We start from the raw sequence: 18,925 nt of genomic DNA on the forward strand, positions 1-18,925 counted from the left end.
ACTCACTGTATGTCATTTCCATGTACTCTTGTTATTCAACTATGCCAAGATAAATTAAATTTTTAATTCTAGGGCACCTTTCACCAGAAGGCCGTACGATTTGATTTGCGGTGGAAGAGTAACCTCTGACACGACGCATGACGCAATGACCATTTGTTTGAACCGCGAGAGACGTCTAAGCTTACGATACTCCAACATCCTGCGTCATACTTTGCGTCAGGGGGTTACTCTTGTGGCGTAAGTCAGCTTGCGCAGTATGCATACGGTCCTCCACCAGAAGCTAGTTATTTGAATTTATAAAGTTTTAAATATGGATATTTTTCTTACAAAAACCCATCACTTCGCATCAGAAGGCCTTTATTAACCCACTGAAGCCGTATGGATTACCTTTATTATCCCCATTCACTACCATAATAAAGCTTGGAAGAGCAAGGATATTTTTAAATATATCTCCGATTGTGTTCGTCTGAAAAAAGATGGTCATATACACCTATCCCAGTAAATCATGGGATAATTTTGGGTGAACTAACCCTTAAATGCAAATGAATGAATCATTGTGATGTTTCTGAAGTATTTTTAACCTTAATTTATCATGGGCAGAAATTTACCATAGTAAATTTGATCAGTACTTGCTACTACTTTCTTTAAAACCATAATAAGTTAATATGTGATGTTTTTGTTGTGTAACAATAGTATATTACTAATGTAATCATGGTACATTTTTATCAAGGAGAGGGAAAAAAATGTAAATGATCTGGGATAAGGGAATAAATGAGTCATAAACTGACTCCTGACCCTCTACCAAGATGTCTGACCATAGTTCCTGTGAGAATGTTCCATTTCTGGATCTGTTCCATAATTCCATGGAGGGGTTTCCCAATGAGTCTGGCCATAAAATGTAATCGTTGTGTAGATACTGTTTATTTGGCCCCTGAAAACCAGTCGAATGGGGATCTCCTTGACATACGGCCCAGGAGTGATGTGTGTATGATTTAATAAAGAAGTAAAAGCAATTGAGAAAAAAATCTAATTTGCAGTCCAAGGCAGGTGGCTAGCCTACATTAACATACAGCTGAACATTTCTACACTAAGCTCTGGGAATCCTACAGCAAAGAAGTTATATAAACATTCTCAAGGGGCCAAAGCTGGAACTCTCCAGAACACTGTCTTTTCTACACAACAGCTGACAAGACAGCTGGAAAAGTTTTCAATTCAAACCTCCATCTGCTGTGTGCCTTCCCACTTCCAAATTCACACGCTAATGGTGCATGTCATCATTAAAATATTTCTAATATATAAAAAAAAATCTTTCTCTTTCTGTGTTTGCAGCTTCCTATTTTGGGGACAGCTACTGTCGAATAGATGCCATTCAGGACCTGTCAAGTTTTGAAGTATCGCTCCAATTTAAAACAGGCAGACGAAGCGGCCTGCTCCTACTGGCAGCGGGACACAGAGATTACCTCTCGTTGGAGCTCTACAATGGCAGATTACAGGTGAGATACATTTTGGGTTCAAATCCTTCAAGGGTAGATTATAAACTTTTCGATCAGCAACTACCATGCATGTGACCTAAAGTCAACTCATTTACATTAGATGACTTCTAGTAGTTTTGTTGCTGTAATTCACTGTCAGTCTGAATGCTTTTTATGTGTTAAATTGCTTATGGATTGTAAATTACTATTTATGCACTAAAGACAGAGATCAGATTTGGCAAAATCAGAGAGCACAGGGTGCAATTCTTCAAACTGCAGATTATAAACCCATACTGACTACACAAATAAATACAAACTCCAGTATTTTCTCATGGCCCTTCAAGATTTCAGGCCCCCAGAATGAGCCACACACTGAGAAAATCTCTTGTGAGTTTTTGAGAAGCAGCCGTTTGGTTTGTGGTGAGAGGGATGACTCACATTCGCTTCCAGCTCCACTATGACAGGATCGTCACAGTTTTTCAGCTCAACACATGGAAAAAGCTTCCACAGCTAGAATGAGTTACTGGTTTGCTCTGAGATATTTATTCTTCATCTGTCGCCTCCCTAGAAAATGGCTCCCGCTCCGCACAGATAAACACAGACGCTCAAACTGCCTGCATTATGCTGCTATATGAAACGGTACCAAGACCATTTCATCGGTGGCAGGATTTGTCATTAAAAACGCATTTCTACTGACATATTCAATTCATTCAGATTTACTTTTTTCATCTTTGGAGGCTGCAGATCTGAAATGAGATCTGTGATATTTTCAGTGTAAGTGCCTACACAGTGTTTGAAATAGTAGGCTGATCCAGCAAAGCCTGTATCAAATTTCACAATTGGATGCATGTATAATGCACTGTGAAAAATCATTGTCATAGTCAGTACCTTTGTCTTGTTTTGTAGTAAAATGTCTAAACAAGATAAATGTACCTGAGATGTAAAATTGCAAAAAAACATTAAGATAAGATTTACAGGTGGAGCAAAGAAACCCCAAACCCTTGAACAAACCCTATTCCTAACAAGGACAAGTATTAACCTTTTAAGCGTGCAATTCCTCCGGCACATTTGTGATACAGACATGAATGTTACTTTAAATGATACCCCTAGAAACAATTCAGAATATCTTACAATTGCATAGCAATGTACTACAAACACAGCTTAGAAACTGCACAACAGTGCACTGCTAACCACTCACAACACCCTAACAGAGAGGTCTTCAACCTTGCTCCTGGGGACCCACTATCCTGCAAACTTTATTTCCAACCTGCTTTAACACATCTGCTGTGTGTTTTTGAGCAATCTTGAAGAGCAGGATTAGATAATTCAGGTGTGTTTGATTAGGGTTGGAACTAAACTCTGCAAGACAGTGGGTCCCCAGGAGCAGGGTTGAAGACCTCTGCCCTAACATCATGGCAGAAACTTGTAATAAAAGTCACTTACTTCTTATTTTTAACAGCCACTTTTGCTGTTTAATCATTTGTTTCTGTGTGTCTCTTTACAGGCTAGGATTGACATGGGATCCGGAGAAAAGGTTCTGGCCTCCTCCATGGGTCTCCAACTCAGTAACCTTCTGGACCATCATGTGTCTCTCATTCTGAAAGACTCCAAACTCACTATGGTTGTGGACAACCTGTACACAACCTTCATCCCAATGGAGGGTACAGATGAGGACCTGAACATTGACCAGGGCGTGTTCCTTGGAGGCGTGAGAGACCTGGAAGTGGAGTACCTGAGCACAGCTGTGCCCTCCCTACGTGGGTGCATGAGCAATGTTGTATTTGAATCTTATGACTTCGATATTCTAGCTACAGCAACTCCACTATGCTATGACACCAAGGAGACCTGCAGCAGCGAGTTTGAGGCAGGCGATGAAGACACCACAAGCTTTATCAGCCCAGACTCATTCATTTCTTTTCCTACCTGGACCAAACCTAGCTCAGGCTCCCGTAGTCTGGAGATGCTTATGAAGACGACAATTGAGGATGCTTTGTTGCTCTTCCACCCAGGACACCAGGCAGACTTCATTGCAGTTGGAATGGCAGGAGGGTTCTTGAAAGGTGTAATCGACCTGGGAAGTGGGATGTATGTGCTGGACAATGTGGAAGTCAAAGTGGATGACGATCAGTGGCACAGGGTAACCATTCAGATTGAGCCTAACGAGTTCCAGATAAATGTGGACAGTCAACTGGTTTCACAACCTCTTAATGAGACTGAAAAGCTGGATCTAGTGGGGAACCTATACCTGGGAGGCATTCAAAGGAAGATGAAGGATGTGTTTCAAGATGACTTTTTGACTCGTGTGGAGGAGGAGATCACAACTGAGTCTTTTATTGGATGTTTAGGAGAAATCAAGGTGAATCAGAAAGGCAGAAGCCTGCAGGACGCTCTGATAACTAAAGACATTCATGTGAAATGTGAAGGGGAATTTGATTATTCTACTTATGATGATGATTTGGAGTCAACAACTTCACCTCCAGTAATAACACACTTTGATGTCAATATTGATGGAAGACATTGTTTCTCTACTGAGGACTTACCAGAGATGTTCCACAATGTTTCCAAACTTTTGGACATCACTCCTCTGCTAGTTTCTGAGGGTGGAGAGGCCTTTGTCGACATTGTAAACCTAAACCCAACATTTAACCTAAACTCTGCAGGTGTTCGTCAATCTCAGATCATCTTTACTCTGCTTAACAATCCCTGGTATGGACAGATTGATATGAACTCAAGACACTCAAAGAAGTTTACCCTTCTGGATGTTGTCAACAAGAAAATCAAGTATCTCCATAATGGCAATGAAAAGTATGGAGATCAAATCCAACTGGAGGTCATTGCACATGGAACGAATCTCCCTGAGTGCTTGAGTGTTGCACACCAATATGTGCTACCAGTGGAGATCATCCCTGTCAATGACATCCCTCAGCTCAGTGCAGGTGACATCTCAATCACAGCTAATGGGCGCACACGTTTAAGTCCAAATCTCATCAAAATCTCAGACTCGGATAATCGTTGTGATGAACTCAAGGTCACAGTCACTTCGGACCCTACTTCTGCTGGATATCTGGAGAATGCTCAACAGCCAGGAGTAGGTCTACAAGAATTCACCTGTAGACAACTGAAAGAAGGAAATATCTACTACATTCACAGGGGAGGAGAAGTGACAGGACTTACCCTGCAGGTTTCAGATGGAGATTTGGTTAGCCAGTCAAGCACATTTAAGTTGCTCATCACCCAGCCACAGATTAGTCTGGTTACAAATACTGGCCTCATGATCACTTGGGATAGCAGTGCCCCTATTGGAATACAAAATCTGGCCATTTCTGCAACTCCAAAAACTGGAGATGTTGTTTATAATATCACTCAACCACTTCTATCTGGAGAACTGCAGTTGATATCAGACAATGGGGTACCAAAAAGAGTCACACTATTTCATCAGTCTGATCTCGAGCAGAACCGACTGAAATACATTCCCAACCTCACAGCCGATCACAGCAGCACAGAGACCGAGTTTATTCACTTCAATGCACAGCTCGGACAGGTCATTCTCCCAGACAACAGATTTATCATCAAGATCATACCTGCCGTTGTGGGAATAGCTAAAATGGTTCCTCTGGAAGTTGAAGATGGGCAGCAAAAGGTCATTAAGCCTGAGCAATTACAAGCTTTTGTGGGGACAGGCCAAACTGATTCAAGAACTGTCCAGTACGTGATTCTGAAATGCCCAGCCCAGGGAGTCTTGATGTTGCTTGATAAAGACTTGTCTGAGGGTGATACCTTTACCCAACAAGACATTTTGGATGGTTTCATCAGTTACAGCCCTCGTGTCCGCAGAGCAGTTGACTCTGAGGATCAGTTCCAGTTCAAAGTATTCGCAAAGGACCAGTACTCCAGAGAATACACTTTTCCGATCAAAATCAAGGCTGATTCTGATGCTCCTTTCCTAACCAACGAGAGACTTGTTGTGCTGGAAGGTAAAGAAAACATCATAAATAAAGAATATCTCTGGGTTCAAACCTCCACTTCAACAGACTTTGTGTACAGAATAACACAAGATCCCAAATATGGTCGTCTTATCAGAGACTCTCCACCCGGTGAGCAAAGATTTGAGGGTGCAATTCGGGTCTTTAGCAATGAGGATCTTTCTTTGAACAGGCTGATTTACAAACATGATGGATCAAAAACAAGCTATGACCAGTTTAACTTTCTGGCTTTTGATTCAAGAGGTGGCAATGGTGGACAAGATGAGGGTCATGAGGTACTGAAGGGAGTGTTTAACATTGCAATACAGTCCAGGAATGAACATGAGCCTCAAAGGATAATTCACAAACCTTTTAATGTTGTCAGAAATGGCCAGCGTTTATTAACCACCAATGACATTCTGTACAAAGACGATGATTCTGACTTTAATGACACCCAACTAGTTTATGCGAGAGTGGGAATTCTTTCAGGAAACATCGTCTCCTCAGTAGACCCAACACAGCCTCTCTACCGCTTTACCCAGGCTGACCTGAGGGACAGGAAGGTTTTGTTTGTCCACCATGGGGCAGATCGTGAGCGATTCCAACTTCAAGTATCTGATGGTTTGCACAAGGCCACAACTGTACTTCAGGTGCAAGCAGGTGACCCTTATCTACGTATAGCCAACAATACCATGGTGGTCATGGACCACGGTAGCACCAAGACGCTGAACACCAGTCTGTTAAGTGCAGAGACCAACATGGACATCAGAAGTGCAGCTGAGATCATTTATGATGTGACTTCTGCTCCCAGTGATGGTAGGATTATAGTCAGTGGAATTGAATCTTCCACATTTACACAAGAGGACCTGACTAAGGGTGTGGTTTCCTACGAACACAACGACCAGAGCCTTAGCTCAAAAGATTCATTTGCCTTCACTGTGCAAGCTAAGGGTTGGTCCACACAGGGCACTTTCAAGATTAAGATATTCAAGCAAGGTTACCTGTCAGAGCCGCAGATTGTGTCAAACAAGGTGGTCATTGCATATGAAGGGGAGCACTCTGTTATTGACCAAACCCATCTCAAGGTAAGGCTAAATTTCTTAAACGTATTTAGGAAAAATATGAATTAATTTTCTTACACTGTTGGCAATTATTTTTGACAAGATATTTTCCTTGTTTGAAGTACAAATCAAAAAAAAAAAGAGATTTAAGTGTAAACCTGTGTAAAACTGTTCTTAAAATTTTACATCTCTATTGTCATCTGTGGTTTAAACATAAAATTGCACGTTTCTGCTCAATATCTGAATCATTATTCTAGGCTTACCATAGTGAATCAGGGTATGGCACAAATAGTTTTTAGTGTTGTCAAAAGTGCCGACTTCGATACCAAGTCGGTACTGAAATTTTAAAAATGTGCCGTTATGAGCGCTGCTGAGCGGATTCTGATTGGTCATTGTGTTCACACGCTCATCAGATATGTCTGTGATTGGCTACAATGATCAACGCTTCAAAAACATTAAAGACATCAATGTAAATAGACATCAGTGACACTCTTTGCCGAGCGCTTACACAGATACGCACGGGAGTGTTTGAAAGCAGGCCGCTGTAGACGCCAGCTTTCAAACGCTCCCGCTCCCACTCTTAAAATGCTTTCAAACACTTTCATGTGCTTTCAAATGCTCCCGAGCGTTGACCATTGAAGGCAATCACAGACATATCTGTTGAGTGCGTCAACACAATGGCCAATCAGAAGTGTTTACGAATCCGCTCAACAGCGCTCAAAGCATCACATTTTTAAAATTCCAGTAACGACTTGGTATCGAAGTCAGTATTTTTGACAACACTAATAGTTTTGAACACTGTTTTTTTCTTTCAATACTTAAATTTCATAAATTATTGACTACTGCAAAAAAGTACAGTTACCAAATTCAACTCAACAGTTTACACATAAATGGTTTTATGAATGTATTAAAAGGAAATTTGCTCTACTTGTGTTTCAGGAATGAGACCATGAAAGTCATATTTCATATCAAGTTTTTATTCAAAGGCAAAAAGCCAGTGATTTCAATGTTTGGCCAATTTTAAAGAGCAAAGTACTGTATGTCTTTTACATGAATACAATAGAATAGAAAAGAAACATATTAATTTCACTTGTAAAATACATGACAAACACCTCACATATTGCATAAATATTAAGATCAATTTACAAAGTTCTCCAACAGTCCTTAATGATAATTTGTGTTCAACAGCTGTTGTATTACAGTTGTGGAAGGTTCCAGAACCGCAAGAACACTTCTCCCAAAATCCCCGAATGCTAGGCTCATAAATCTATTCAGGAGCTGTTTTGCATTTATTTGCAAAATATGTGTTTTAGAAAAAGGCCTCTGCAGTGGTTCTAGATATGCTATATTGTTAACGCTCCATTGAGCGTACTTTCAGTAATTACCCAAGTGTTGCCATAGAGGAAACAGTCTCCACTTAGATTCATTAGGACATTTGTGAGTGCCTGACATTGATTTATATCTTTGCTACTTTTTTCTCTGGGTATTTCTGGGATTTATCACATGTTAAATAGTGGGGTTGGCATAAATCTCAAATATGATATCAGCTCAAGTTTTCTCCAATGTACCATTCAGAGCCATTAAATATATCAAAACATTTTATGTGTTTTTAAATTATGTTAATATTGCTCTAAGATTTAAGCTGACCCTAAAGGGATAGTTCAGCCAAAAATGTAAAGTCTTTTACTCATCCCCGTGTTTTTCAACACATAGCTCTTGAATATTATTTCCATATGTTCAGATATGTCAAGTTAAGTTGCAGCAGTGATATTAGATGTCATTTGTTTCATGACCTAACATTATTGACATGGTGTGATGAATCTTGATGTACCATATTTAAATGTATGCAAATACAAATTCTTTAACAGTTTGGATTTGGAATGACATGACAGTGAGTAAATGAACTCCTTTTAAATACATTTGTAAAAGAGTGTACAGTATGTTGTGAATGAAATATTATGCATTATTATTATTATTAAAAGACCATCTGTAGGGATATGCAAGCAGCTTCTTTTTCCAGTTTCTAAGTTCTGCACTCGTTTGAAGGTCTTCTTTTCATCTTCTTAGGTGGAGCAGACAGACATCCAGCCCAAAGAGATGGTGTACTCCGTCAAAGACTTTCCACGGTTGGGTCATGTGGTCAAACTCAACAATGACTCGGACGACACAGCATCACCCGTGCTGGACTACATTCATTCCTTCACGCAGGAAGACATAAACCGGGGTAGAATCCTTTACGTCTCTGCCTCCCTGCAGGGCCGGGACCACTTCACAGCCGACGTCAGTAATGGCTTCACCACCGTAGAAGATCTGGAGGTGCAGGTGGACATTGTTCCACGCATCATACCCATCCAGGTGGTCAACCTCACCGTGAGGGAGGGTGGATCAGTGGCGCTGACCCAAGAGGTTCTGAATATCACACACCCCTACTACAGGTCCATTAACATCGAGTTTTTTATCGAAGAACCACCTCAGCATGGAGATATCAAGTATCTGGAGGAGGAGGACAGACTTATTACCTTCTCCTGGGAGGACGTGAGTGCCAACACATATACAATTATAGTATTTATTAATATTTTGAAATAGCTTTTATTATTTTAGATTTTAAGTTTAATTAAAGGCACAATATGTAAGATTTTTTAGATTAAAATAACCAAAAACCACTAGAACAATGTTTAATATTTTGTTGTTACCCACGTTACCCTTGATTTCAGGTTTTATTTTGTAGAAACCATGGAAACTTTCATTAGCAATCGCTCCAGCTGCCTCGTTCTGCTCCAACGCCTTTCAGCCCCACCCTGTTTCATACTACAGTAATGTTAATAAATCCCTGAATATGAAAAATTACATATTGTGCCTTTAACTTTTATTAGGGGTTCAAGGCAAGCACATAGTGCCAAAACGTTCTCAGTGGGCGGAGCCACATTTACTAAAATGGCTGTAATTCTTGAACGAAATTAGATATTTTCACTAAACTTGGTACACATATGTATGAGTGCAATCTTTGGTCACAGTAAAAAAACTACTGAAAATTGGCTTGCAGTGTCTTGGTCCAAGGGGGCATGATAGTCTGTGAGGACATTTGAGTATCTTGAAAACATGACTGCCATCGGCCAATGAAGTTTGAGCACCTATTAGACAAGGTTAATGGAGGCTGATAGGAACAAAACTCTGTGGGCATGTTCGACTCATAGTCCTAGAGGTCTATAAGAATTTTAAAAGAAATCGGCCACTAGGTGGCGCTAACAATTTTTACGTCCCTGTAATCACGTGGTGTTTCACACATACACACAATATTCATATCATTTGATAGATCTCCTCATGTTGAACAACTTTGCCTCAAGAACTACTACTATCAATCAAATTGTTCATTAAATATTTGTTATTAGGTAAAAAAACACACTTTTGCGAACTTGCCCTAGGTTTTTTGCCTGATAGTAAACAAACCAGTGCAGTACAAGCGTCTGGACTCTCTAGATCAAAAATTATCAAAAAAAAAAAAAAAAAAAAGTTGAATTGTACCCTTTTGTGTAACTATAACTTAACGTAATTTATAAATGGCCGTGGCAAAATACACTCAAAAGCCTATAAATCCTAAACGAAAACTCAAAAATTCACGAAAATAGGTGAGCACATGCACTATATGATTCTAAAGAAACATGCCAACTTTTATGGAGATTGGACCATAGATGGCGCTACAACTGTTAAAAAGTTTTAACTGTCTGTATTGGCTGTAAATGGTCTTTTCCATCTATGAATGAGATTGTTACATGCTTGCTAAATGAAGCAATACCAATTTTTTATTAGTTTTTGGGGGTTCTTTATATTTCTATATAGCTTTCATTTATTTTATTTCAGTTTTTGTCATTTTAGTACACTGACACAAAACAAAAAAAATCTGTCATGTCTCTGACTTTCTTTCTTCCATGGAACACAAAAATGAGATGATGAGATGAACATGAGATGTTTTATCCAAAAAGGACATAAAATCTCCTTAACAGCAGTCCAAATGATGCATAATACTATATTCGACTATACTGATGCGACAAGAATGAAAATGCTCATATGCAAATGAGATTTAAGAGCTGCACTGGAGAGCATCAATAAATAACTGACATTTCCTCACATAGAGCTATATCTGATGACTTCAAAAGACTTGAAATGTTGTGTGAGAGTTGTAAAGACCACTTTTATGGACCTTTTATGTCTTTTTTGGACCTTGACAGCCCTTGGTCTTTTGTTTTCAATGTTTACTCGAGCAGCTTGGAAATGGCTGCGAGTTTCACAGGAGGAAGAAAGTCACGACATGAGGGTGAGCAGATGATGACAGAATTTTCATTTTTTGGGTAAACTCTTCTCATTTGTAGAGGAAACGGTGGGAACAACTAATGATGCCATAATTACAGGCTTGTTTGTTTAGTTTGTTTGTACTTTGTGTCTGCAATGAGAGTTAATTCTTCTCACGATAAAAGAGCTGCACTGGAATCAGAGGAGCTGTCATTGGCTTTAATTAAAAGGGCGAACAGCCTTGTGTAATGATTTCTCGGAGACTACCAGGATCCCTGCGTAGCATTTTGCCATATCGTTGAGGAACAGTCATGCGTAAAATAGCATTTTCTGCATCTTAATTACAAGTCGTTCACAGAATAACAGCTATTGTGGTGGACCTTGATCATGCATGTCTGATGCTCGCTGTGTTTTAGAGGCTCAAAGAAACAATTTCTCTTTCTCCCACTCTCTTTTATGTCTCGTCTAAGCCCTTTTTGTTTCCATTGGGCCCCCCGAAACTACTGTGCGTTATGATATCTAGCGGATTGGCCCAGAGGTCTTCTAGTGGAAAGAATGAACAGGGAAAGACTGGCGGTAGAATGAGTGTGCTGTTGTTTGAGAGAGCGGTTAGACATTGCTCTTATGACTGCCATTCTGACTTGATGGAAATTCTGACTTGCGCTTCCCTGCTGCCGCGGGCCAGAATAAACTAGTCCATTTATCCCGCAAAATAAAGCATTTACACCGCGCCGCCAGGCACGCTACATTGAGAACAGAGATCAGGTTAACTCAGAAGCTATTCAGCCAGAACAGATGAACTTTCTGGATTATTTTCAACTTCAAGCTCAATTTCTGTGACATCATAGTGTCAGTTTTATCTGCATATAGTTGAAATAATTTAATGTGTGAGAGATTAGCATCTTCACTACAGGTTATAGCAGGAACATCACAGGATTTATTGAAAGATCATATCATACTGTGGTAAACGTCAATAAAACAGCTTGTACGCTGCAAAAAAGTCAGCATTTTTGACTTGCTTTTCAGTAAACATTCTTACATTAAAGGTGCCCTAGAATTTAAAATTGAATTTATCTTGGCATAGTTGAATAAGAGTTCAGTACATGGAAATGACATACAGTGAGTCTCAAACTCCATTGTTTCCTCCTTCTTATATAAATCTCATTTGTTTAAAAGACCTCTGGAAAACAGGCGAATCTCAACATAACACCGACTGTTACGTAACAGTCGGGATCATTAATATGTACGCCCCCAATATTTGCATATGCCAGCTCATGATCAAGGCATTACACAAGGGCAGCCAGTATTAACGTCTGGATCTGTGCACAGCTGAATCATCAGACTAGGTAAGCAAGCAAGAACAATAGTGAAAAATGGCAGATGGAGCAATAATAACTGACATGATTCATGATATCTTGATATTTTTAGTGATATTTGTAAATTGTCTTTCTAAATGTTTCGTTAGCATGTTGCTAATGTACTGTTAAATGTGTTTAAAGTTACCATCGTTTCTTACTGTATTCACGGAGACAAGACTGTCGCTGTTTTCATTATTAAACACTTGCAGTCTGTATAATTCATAAACACAACTTCATTCTTTATAAATCTCTCCAACAGTGTGTTAGCTTTAGCCACGAAGCACTATCAAACTCATTCAGAATCAAATGTAAACATCAAAATAAATACTATACTCACATGACCCGAAGTATGCATGCCGCATGCATGACGAACATTTTGTAAAGATCCATTTAAGGGTTATATTAGCTGTGTGAACTTTTTTTATGCACCGTTTTATAGTGGAGAGCTCCGGGGGCAGGGAGCGCGTGATTTAAAGGGGCCGCAGCCTGAATCGGCGCATATTTAATGATGCCCCAAAATAGGCAGTTAAAAAAAATAATTAAAAAAAATCTATGGGGTATTTTGAGCTGAAACTTCACAGACACATTCAGGGGACACCTTAGACTTATATTACATCTTTTGAAAAAACATTAGGGCACCTTTACATTAAGATATATTTACTTAAAAAGCAAAATGACAAAATATATAAAGTATATTAGCACATTTTTAGAGGCCATTTTCCCAAAAAAAAAAAAAGGTTTTATGACAGACAATATTTAAATAATTAAATCTACACAATGGTTTGACTTTGACTTTGATTTTTCTGTCAAAAACTAAGGGACTCAAAATGACAAAGCAGGTCACATATGCTTTTTCTGTTATTGAAAACAGCAGTGTTGACATTTTGAAGGTCTAAAGTTGAAAATAACACTGAATATTCCTTTCAGCGATTGAGACGCAGCAGGACATGAGTGGTGTAAGATTGACAGATATCTTATGCAGCGAACATAGCTCTCAGATCAGAGAGAGAGAGGGACAGGATAAGAGAGAGAGATAGAGAGAGATCACAGATGGAGGACAGATTGAATTTGAAGTTCAGCATCAATGTCTTGTGGTGGCTTTAGTCCAGCTGTCAGAATAACTTCATTGTGTGCAGCCGCTCCACTCTACATCTTAATACACAATGTTTAACCGCTACTGCGCTCTATGTTTCCTTTCTTCAGTTATGCAATTCTTTCTGAAACAAAACTAATGCATTCCATATGGAGCGAAACTACTGCGCAGGAATGGAACCAAAGTGGAATTGTTCCTAAATTAAAGACGTCTGCGTCATGCTCATTATCGGCTGAATGTGGAGTTTCTTTATTCTGTGTTGTGGAGTCAGCGGTTGGTTTGTGTACCGGCGCTCACCGCTGCCACACCAGGGGACAGATTGTAATGATAGCTTACGGTGCAGCGTAGTAGCAAACATTCATGACGTGCTGAGATGAAAACATCTCAAAAACAGCTCAGGGCTTCAAAAAGAAAGAGAGAGGAAGAATATTAGCATCTCACGGCGAAACAATCTGGAATACATTTTTCTTCTGCTATCAGTTTCTTAAGAAATACAGCTTTTCTTTGCTTCATTCATTGGCCTTGAGGACTTTGAGTTTACATTGGATAACGAGTGGCAAAATTGTCGTTCCAAACCTGTATGACTTTCTTTCTTCTGTGGAACATAAAAGAAGATGTTTTGAAGAATGTTGCCATTTCAGTTCCCATTGACTTCCGTTGTATTTTTTGTTCACCAAAACTGTTTAGTAACCATCAATTTAAGTTCTACAGAAAAAAAGAAAGTCAGGTTTGAAACGACATGAGGGTGAGTAAATGATGACAGAATTTTCATTTTTTTGGTGGAATATCGCTTTAATATTATTAACATTAACATTAAAGGATTAGTTCACTTTTAAATAAAATTTTCCTGATAATTTACTCACTCCCATGTCATCCAAGATGTTCAGTCAAAAAGAAATTAAGGTTTTTGATGAAAACATTCCAGGATTTTTTCCATATAGTGGACTTCAATGGACTCCAAACTGTTCAAGGTAAAAATTACAGTTTCAGTACAGCTTCAAAGGGCTTTAAATGATACCAGACGAAGAATAAGAGTCTTATCTAGAGAAACAATTGGTAATTTAGAAAAAAAAAAAGTAAATTTATATGCTTTATATAAAGAAAGTGCTTCCGCCAAAACCGCATTTCCATATTCTTCAAAAAGTTTACGCTGTACGTATGTCCTACACCTTCCCTATCCGGTTTTGGCGGAAGCACTTGGAAGGCAATCATTTGTTTATAAAGCATATACATTAAAAAAAAAATTCGAAAATGACCGATTGTTTCGCTAGATAAGACTCTTATTCCTCATCTGGTATCGTTTAAATCTCTTTGAAGCTGCACTGAAACTGTAATTTTGACCTTCAACCGTTTGGTGCCCATTGAAGTCCACTATAAGGAGAACAATCCTGGAAAGTTTTCATCAAAAACCTTAATTTCTTTACAACTGAAGAAAGAAATACATGAAAATCTTGGATGACATGGGGGTGAGTAAATTATCAGGAAATTTCTATTTGAAAGTGAACTAATCCTTTAATCTCATTAATATTAGCATTATCAAGGATTATTTAGAGGATGTTATGTCACAAACCTGTCCATGTTGACATCTGTGACCTTTTTGACTTAATTCCACCAAGTGGCGGATGAATTTGCTTCTCAACCGTAAGTAGAGTTCGATGTCAACAATAAAAGATATGATTAGCATTAGCGCGCACACACACTTAGAAACAATGGGCTGTGGTATTCAGGCGAGTCGTGACGTTTGCCGTTTCTTTTGTTCCCACTTTTCCCTCTCATTTCCTGTCCTTTCTCTACTATATTATTAATAAAATGGCAAAAAGGTCAAACAGAAAATAAACAAAGATTCTCAGCCACTAATGTGTTACCTGAAACATTTCACCAGTGTTAGAAAATTGACATCTTCTGTAAGCAGTCGCTAACAGTATTGATTTCCTGGCAAACACAATGATTTACTGACCAAACAGCGACAGAAACTAAATGAAGCTCAGCTATTCTCTACAAAAGCTTCTGTTTTTTCAGAGCTTGTGAGTTAACGGTTAGCATACATGCTGTGACACATTGTGCCATACAATGCAATAATGGCTTCTTACGAAGTTCTTGTTTTCCAGTTGAAATATCTAATCAAACTGAAATTAATATTAATAATATTAAAGCGATAGTCCACCTAAAAATTAGAATTCTGTCATAATTTACTCACCCTCCTTCCAAACCTGTAGGTCTTTCTTTCTTCTGAGGAACATAAAATAAGACATTTTGAAGAAAACATCAAAACATTTAACCTTTATTACAAATTACATCTTCTGTATACAGTTATGGATTTCCTTATGGATTTCCTGACAAACATGAGACTTTGCAGACTTAACGATGGCAGAAAGAGTGAACCACAGCTTTTCTTGGCTAAAAATTCTGTTAGCGTTAGCTATGGCGAACCCTAACTCTGACGCTTTGAGCTGTGGTGCTCGTACTGATGAAAATATGACAAAAAACATCAAATGCAGCTATATTTGTATGTTTTCTAAAGAAAATGTGAGTGCTCATGGTCATGGAAGTGTAATTGTTAAGGTGTTCGTACAGTTTATATGCCTTTAGGTTGTGATCATCTGGAGTGGGTTGAAATCTGTACAGCATATGACAAACGGCAGACGTCTGACCTCCTGCGCCGGACACACTAACATACTTCAATTTCACAAGACACACTCACAGCTGTGGGACTGCCTGGAGTTTTGCCTTATGTTTGTTTGACTAAATCTGCGTTTTGTTTAAAAAGTGCATCTGACCACCCACATAGTCCAGTTTAAATCCAGTTTGTGTGACGGATGTACATTTAATTATGTGATGAAAACAACTGAGAAACGGCTTGTTTGCTGTCTGCATGGAAGAACAGCTTTATTATTCACAACCATGTTGAAACTTTGCAACTACATGTCAACTAACTCAGTAGTAGAATATTAGAAGACTGTTTAATATCTGTCAGCACTTTATTTTGATGGTTCCCCAACAGACATTCTACTGACTACAAGTAACTTTGCAACTACATGTCAACTAACTCTTATTAGAGTATTAGAAAACTGTCTGTTATATATTTGCTAACACTTTATTTTGATGCTCCTCAACAGACATTCTACCGACTACAAGTAACTTTGCAACTACATGTCAATTAACTCTCATTAGAGTATTAGTAGACTGTCTACTTAAATCCTGCCAACACTTTATTTTGAAGGACCCCTGTAACAGACATTCTCACTACAAGTAACTTTGCAACTACATGTCAACTAACTCAGTAGAATATTAGTAGACTGTTTAATATCTGCTAACACTTTATATAAGTGGTCCCCCAACAGACATACTCACTACAAATGCAACTACATGTCAACTAACTCATTAGAATATTAGTAGACTGTTTAATATCTGTCAGCACTTTATTTTGATGGTTCCCCAACAGACATTCTACTGACTACAAGTAACTTTACAACTACATGTCAACTAACTCTCATTAGAGTATTAGAAAACTGTCTGTTTAATATCTTCTAACACTTTATTTTGATGGTCCCCTTCAACAGACATTCTCACTACAAGTATCTTTGTAACTACATGTCAATTGACTCTCATTAGAGTATTAGTAGACTGTCTACTTAAAATCTGCCAACACTTTATTTTGAAGGACCCCGTAACAGACATTCTCACTACAGGAAATTTTGCAACTACATGTCAACTAACTCAGTAGAATATTAGTAGACTGTCTGCTTAATATCTGCTAACATTTTTTATTGATGCTCCTCAACAGACATTATACCGACTACAAGTAACTTTGCAACTACATGTCAACTAACTCTCCTTAGAGTATTAGTGGACTGTATGTTTAATATCTGCTAACACTTATAAGTATAAATATAAACTCTTCTAACTATAAACCGTTGTTTCCAGCCAGCTGCCCTAGGCACGTTCACAAGTTCAGCTTGACATAAACATAAGTTTGTTTGAGAAGTAACACGGAAGCACAGAGGACCACCGTATAAATATTAGTATTTTTCTGACATGCACCTATTGCTTGACTTCAAAAGACATTGATTCATCCACTGGGGTCATATGGATTCCAGTCACGATTGCTGTGTGGGGTTTTTGAACCATCAAACAAGCAGCACCCATTCACTTGCATTAAATGGGCTCACAGAGATGGATTATTTTCCTAAAAATGTGTGTTTATCTGAAGAAAGAAATCATATACATTAGGGATGGCATGAAGGTGAGTAAATGAGAATTTTCAATTTTGGCTGAACTATCCCTTGTTTGTTTTATCTTTTTGGAGGGAAACTATATCTACAGAATTTTAAAAAGCTGTTATCATTGTCCTTTCACTTGGAAAATGGCAAAATAAAGCCACTGTAAAAACCTGAAATGCCCCAGTGGTCAGAAAAAGGATTAGGTGTGTGTGTGTGTTTGGATTTCTGATATCTGTTGTGTATGTCGTGTGTGTCCTCAGGTACAACAGGGACAGGTGTACTACCACCACGACAGCAGTGAGACCACAGAGGACAGTTTCACTCTCACGGCGTCTGCTTTTGAAATCACCCGCCGGAGTGCATCTCTGATAGTCGGCATCACCGTCGTCCCTGTGAACGACGAACCGCCTCGCATCAAACGCAACACTGGACTGGAGGTACACCAAATCAGTCCATTTTCCCCATTTTAAACTTTAAAGAAGCTTCTAGAAAGGAGACGTAGTCGGAAAATTCAGAGCGACTCCCTCCGCTGGAACACAGAGTGTCATTCATTGCTTGCTCGATGCTTTCTGTGGTTTCTGGTCACCCTGGAAACTCATATTTTTGGAAAACCATGATGGTGGCAAGAATTCAGCTTCTGGGCTGGAGGGAAAACAGACCAATCAGAGATGCCGCTTGACTCCCGCAAAATGTGAAATAATGATATGTGTTTTTCCACATGCAGATAGTTCACTTTCACTCGCTCGCGCTTTCTCTCGGTCTGTCTCTGAATCAGACGTGCTTTAATCCAGGACACCTCAATTTTCAGTGGTTACTGATGATAATAACAGAGAAGATCCAAATTCAGACCATCTCTTTCCAAAATTGTCAACACAATTGGGTGATCTCACAAATTATAGGATCATATTTCACCCCAAATTCAAAAGAGAAAAATAGATTTAAAAGTATAAAATATATAAATAATAGATATTAAAATTATATTTAAATGTATTTTATAAGCAGGAAATATATTTTTATTGCACTTTTTTTAAGCACATTTCCCCAAATTCTTAACATGCGAGTCTCATTTGCATTTTAAAAATTAAAATTATTTATATTATGATGTTTACAATTATAGTTTTATTTTGATACAAATTAAATTAATTCTCAGTGTAAAAAACTTAAAAACTAATTTTCATCTCCATACTGTGGAAAAAACTAAATTCATGGTATCTATGAAACTTTTGTGAGATTCATCCACACAAACGCACACACAGTAATATATCAGACGCACCAGTCCAATCAGAGAGAAAGATTGCTGTTTCCCATCAAAGCAGGTCTCAGCACAGCATGCTGGTATTTGATTTGCCATGCAGCTTCTAGTCCATGTTACATCTATTAAATATTGAGTATGAAGAAACAGCAATTTCCAGCCCAATTTGGGAGATATTTGTCTTATAAACTTTAGTTGCACTGTACTCTGGTCTAGTGCT

General features: G+C 38.6%; 1 protein-coding gene across 1 annotated transcript in view; it reads left to right on the forward strand.

Moving 5' to 3' along the window:
• Positions 1-18,925, forward strand: part of cspg4 (chondroitin sulfate proteoglycan 4) — a 66,544-nt gene that overhangs the window by 37,734 nt on the left and 9,885 nt on the right. Inside the window, exons 2-5 of the mRNA XM_067380295.1 lie at positions 1,330-1,493; positions 2,977-6,519; positions 8,563-9,030; positions 17,714-17,890. Coding sequence (XP_067236396.1) covers positions 1,330-1,493; positions 2,977-6,519; positions 8,563-9,030; positions 17,714-17,890 — 4,352 coding nt within the window. The remainder of the gene's footprint in view (positions 1-1,329; positions 1,494-2,976; positions 6,520-8,562; positions 9,031-17,713; positions 17,891-18,925) is intronic.

Source organism: Chanodichthys erythropterus, chromosome 24 (assembly GCF_024489055.1).
Source record: "Chanodichthys erythropterus isolate Z2021 chromosome 24, ASM2448905v1, whole genome shotgun sequence".
Lineage (NCBI taxonomy): Eukaryota > Metazoa > Chordata > Actinopteri > Cypriniformes > Xenocyprididae > Chanodichthys > Chanodichthys erythropterus.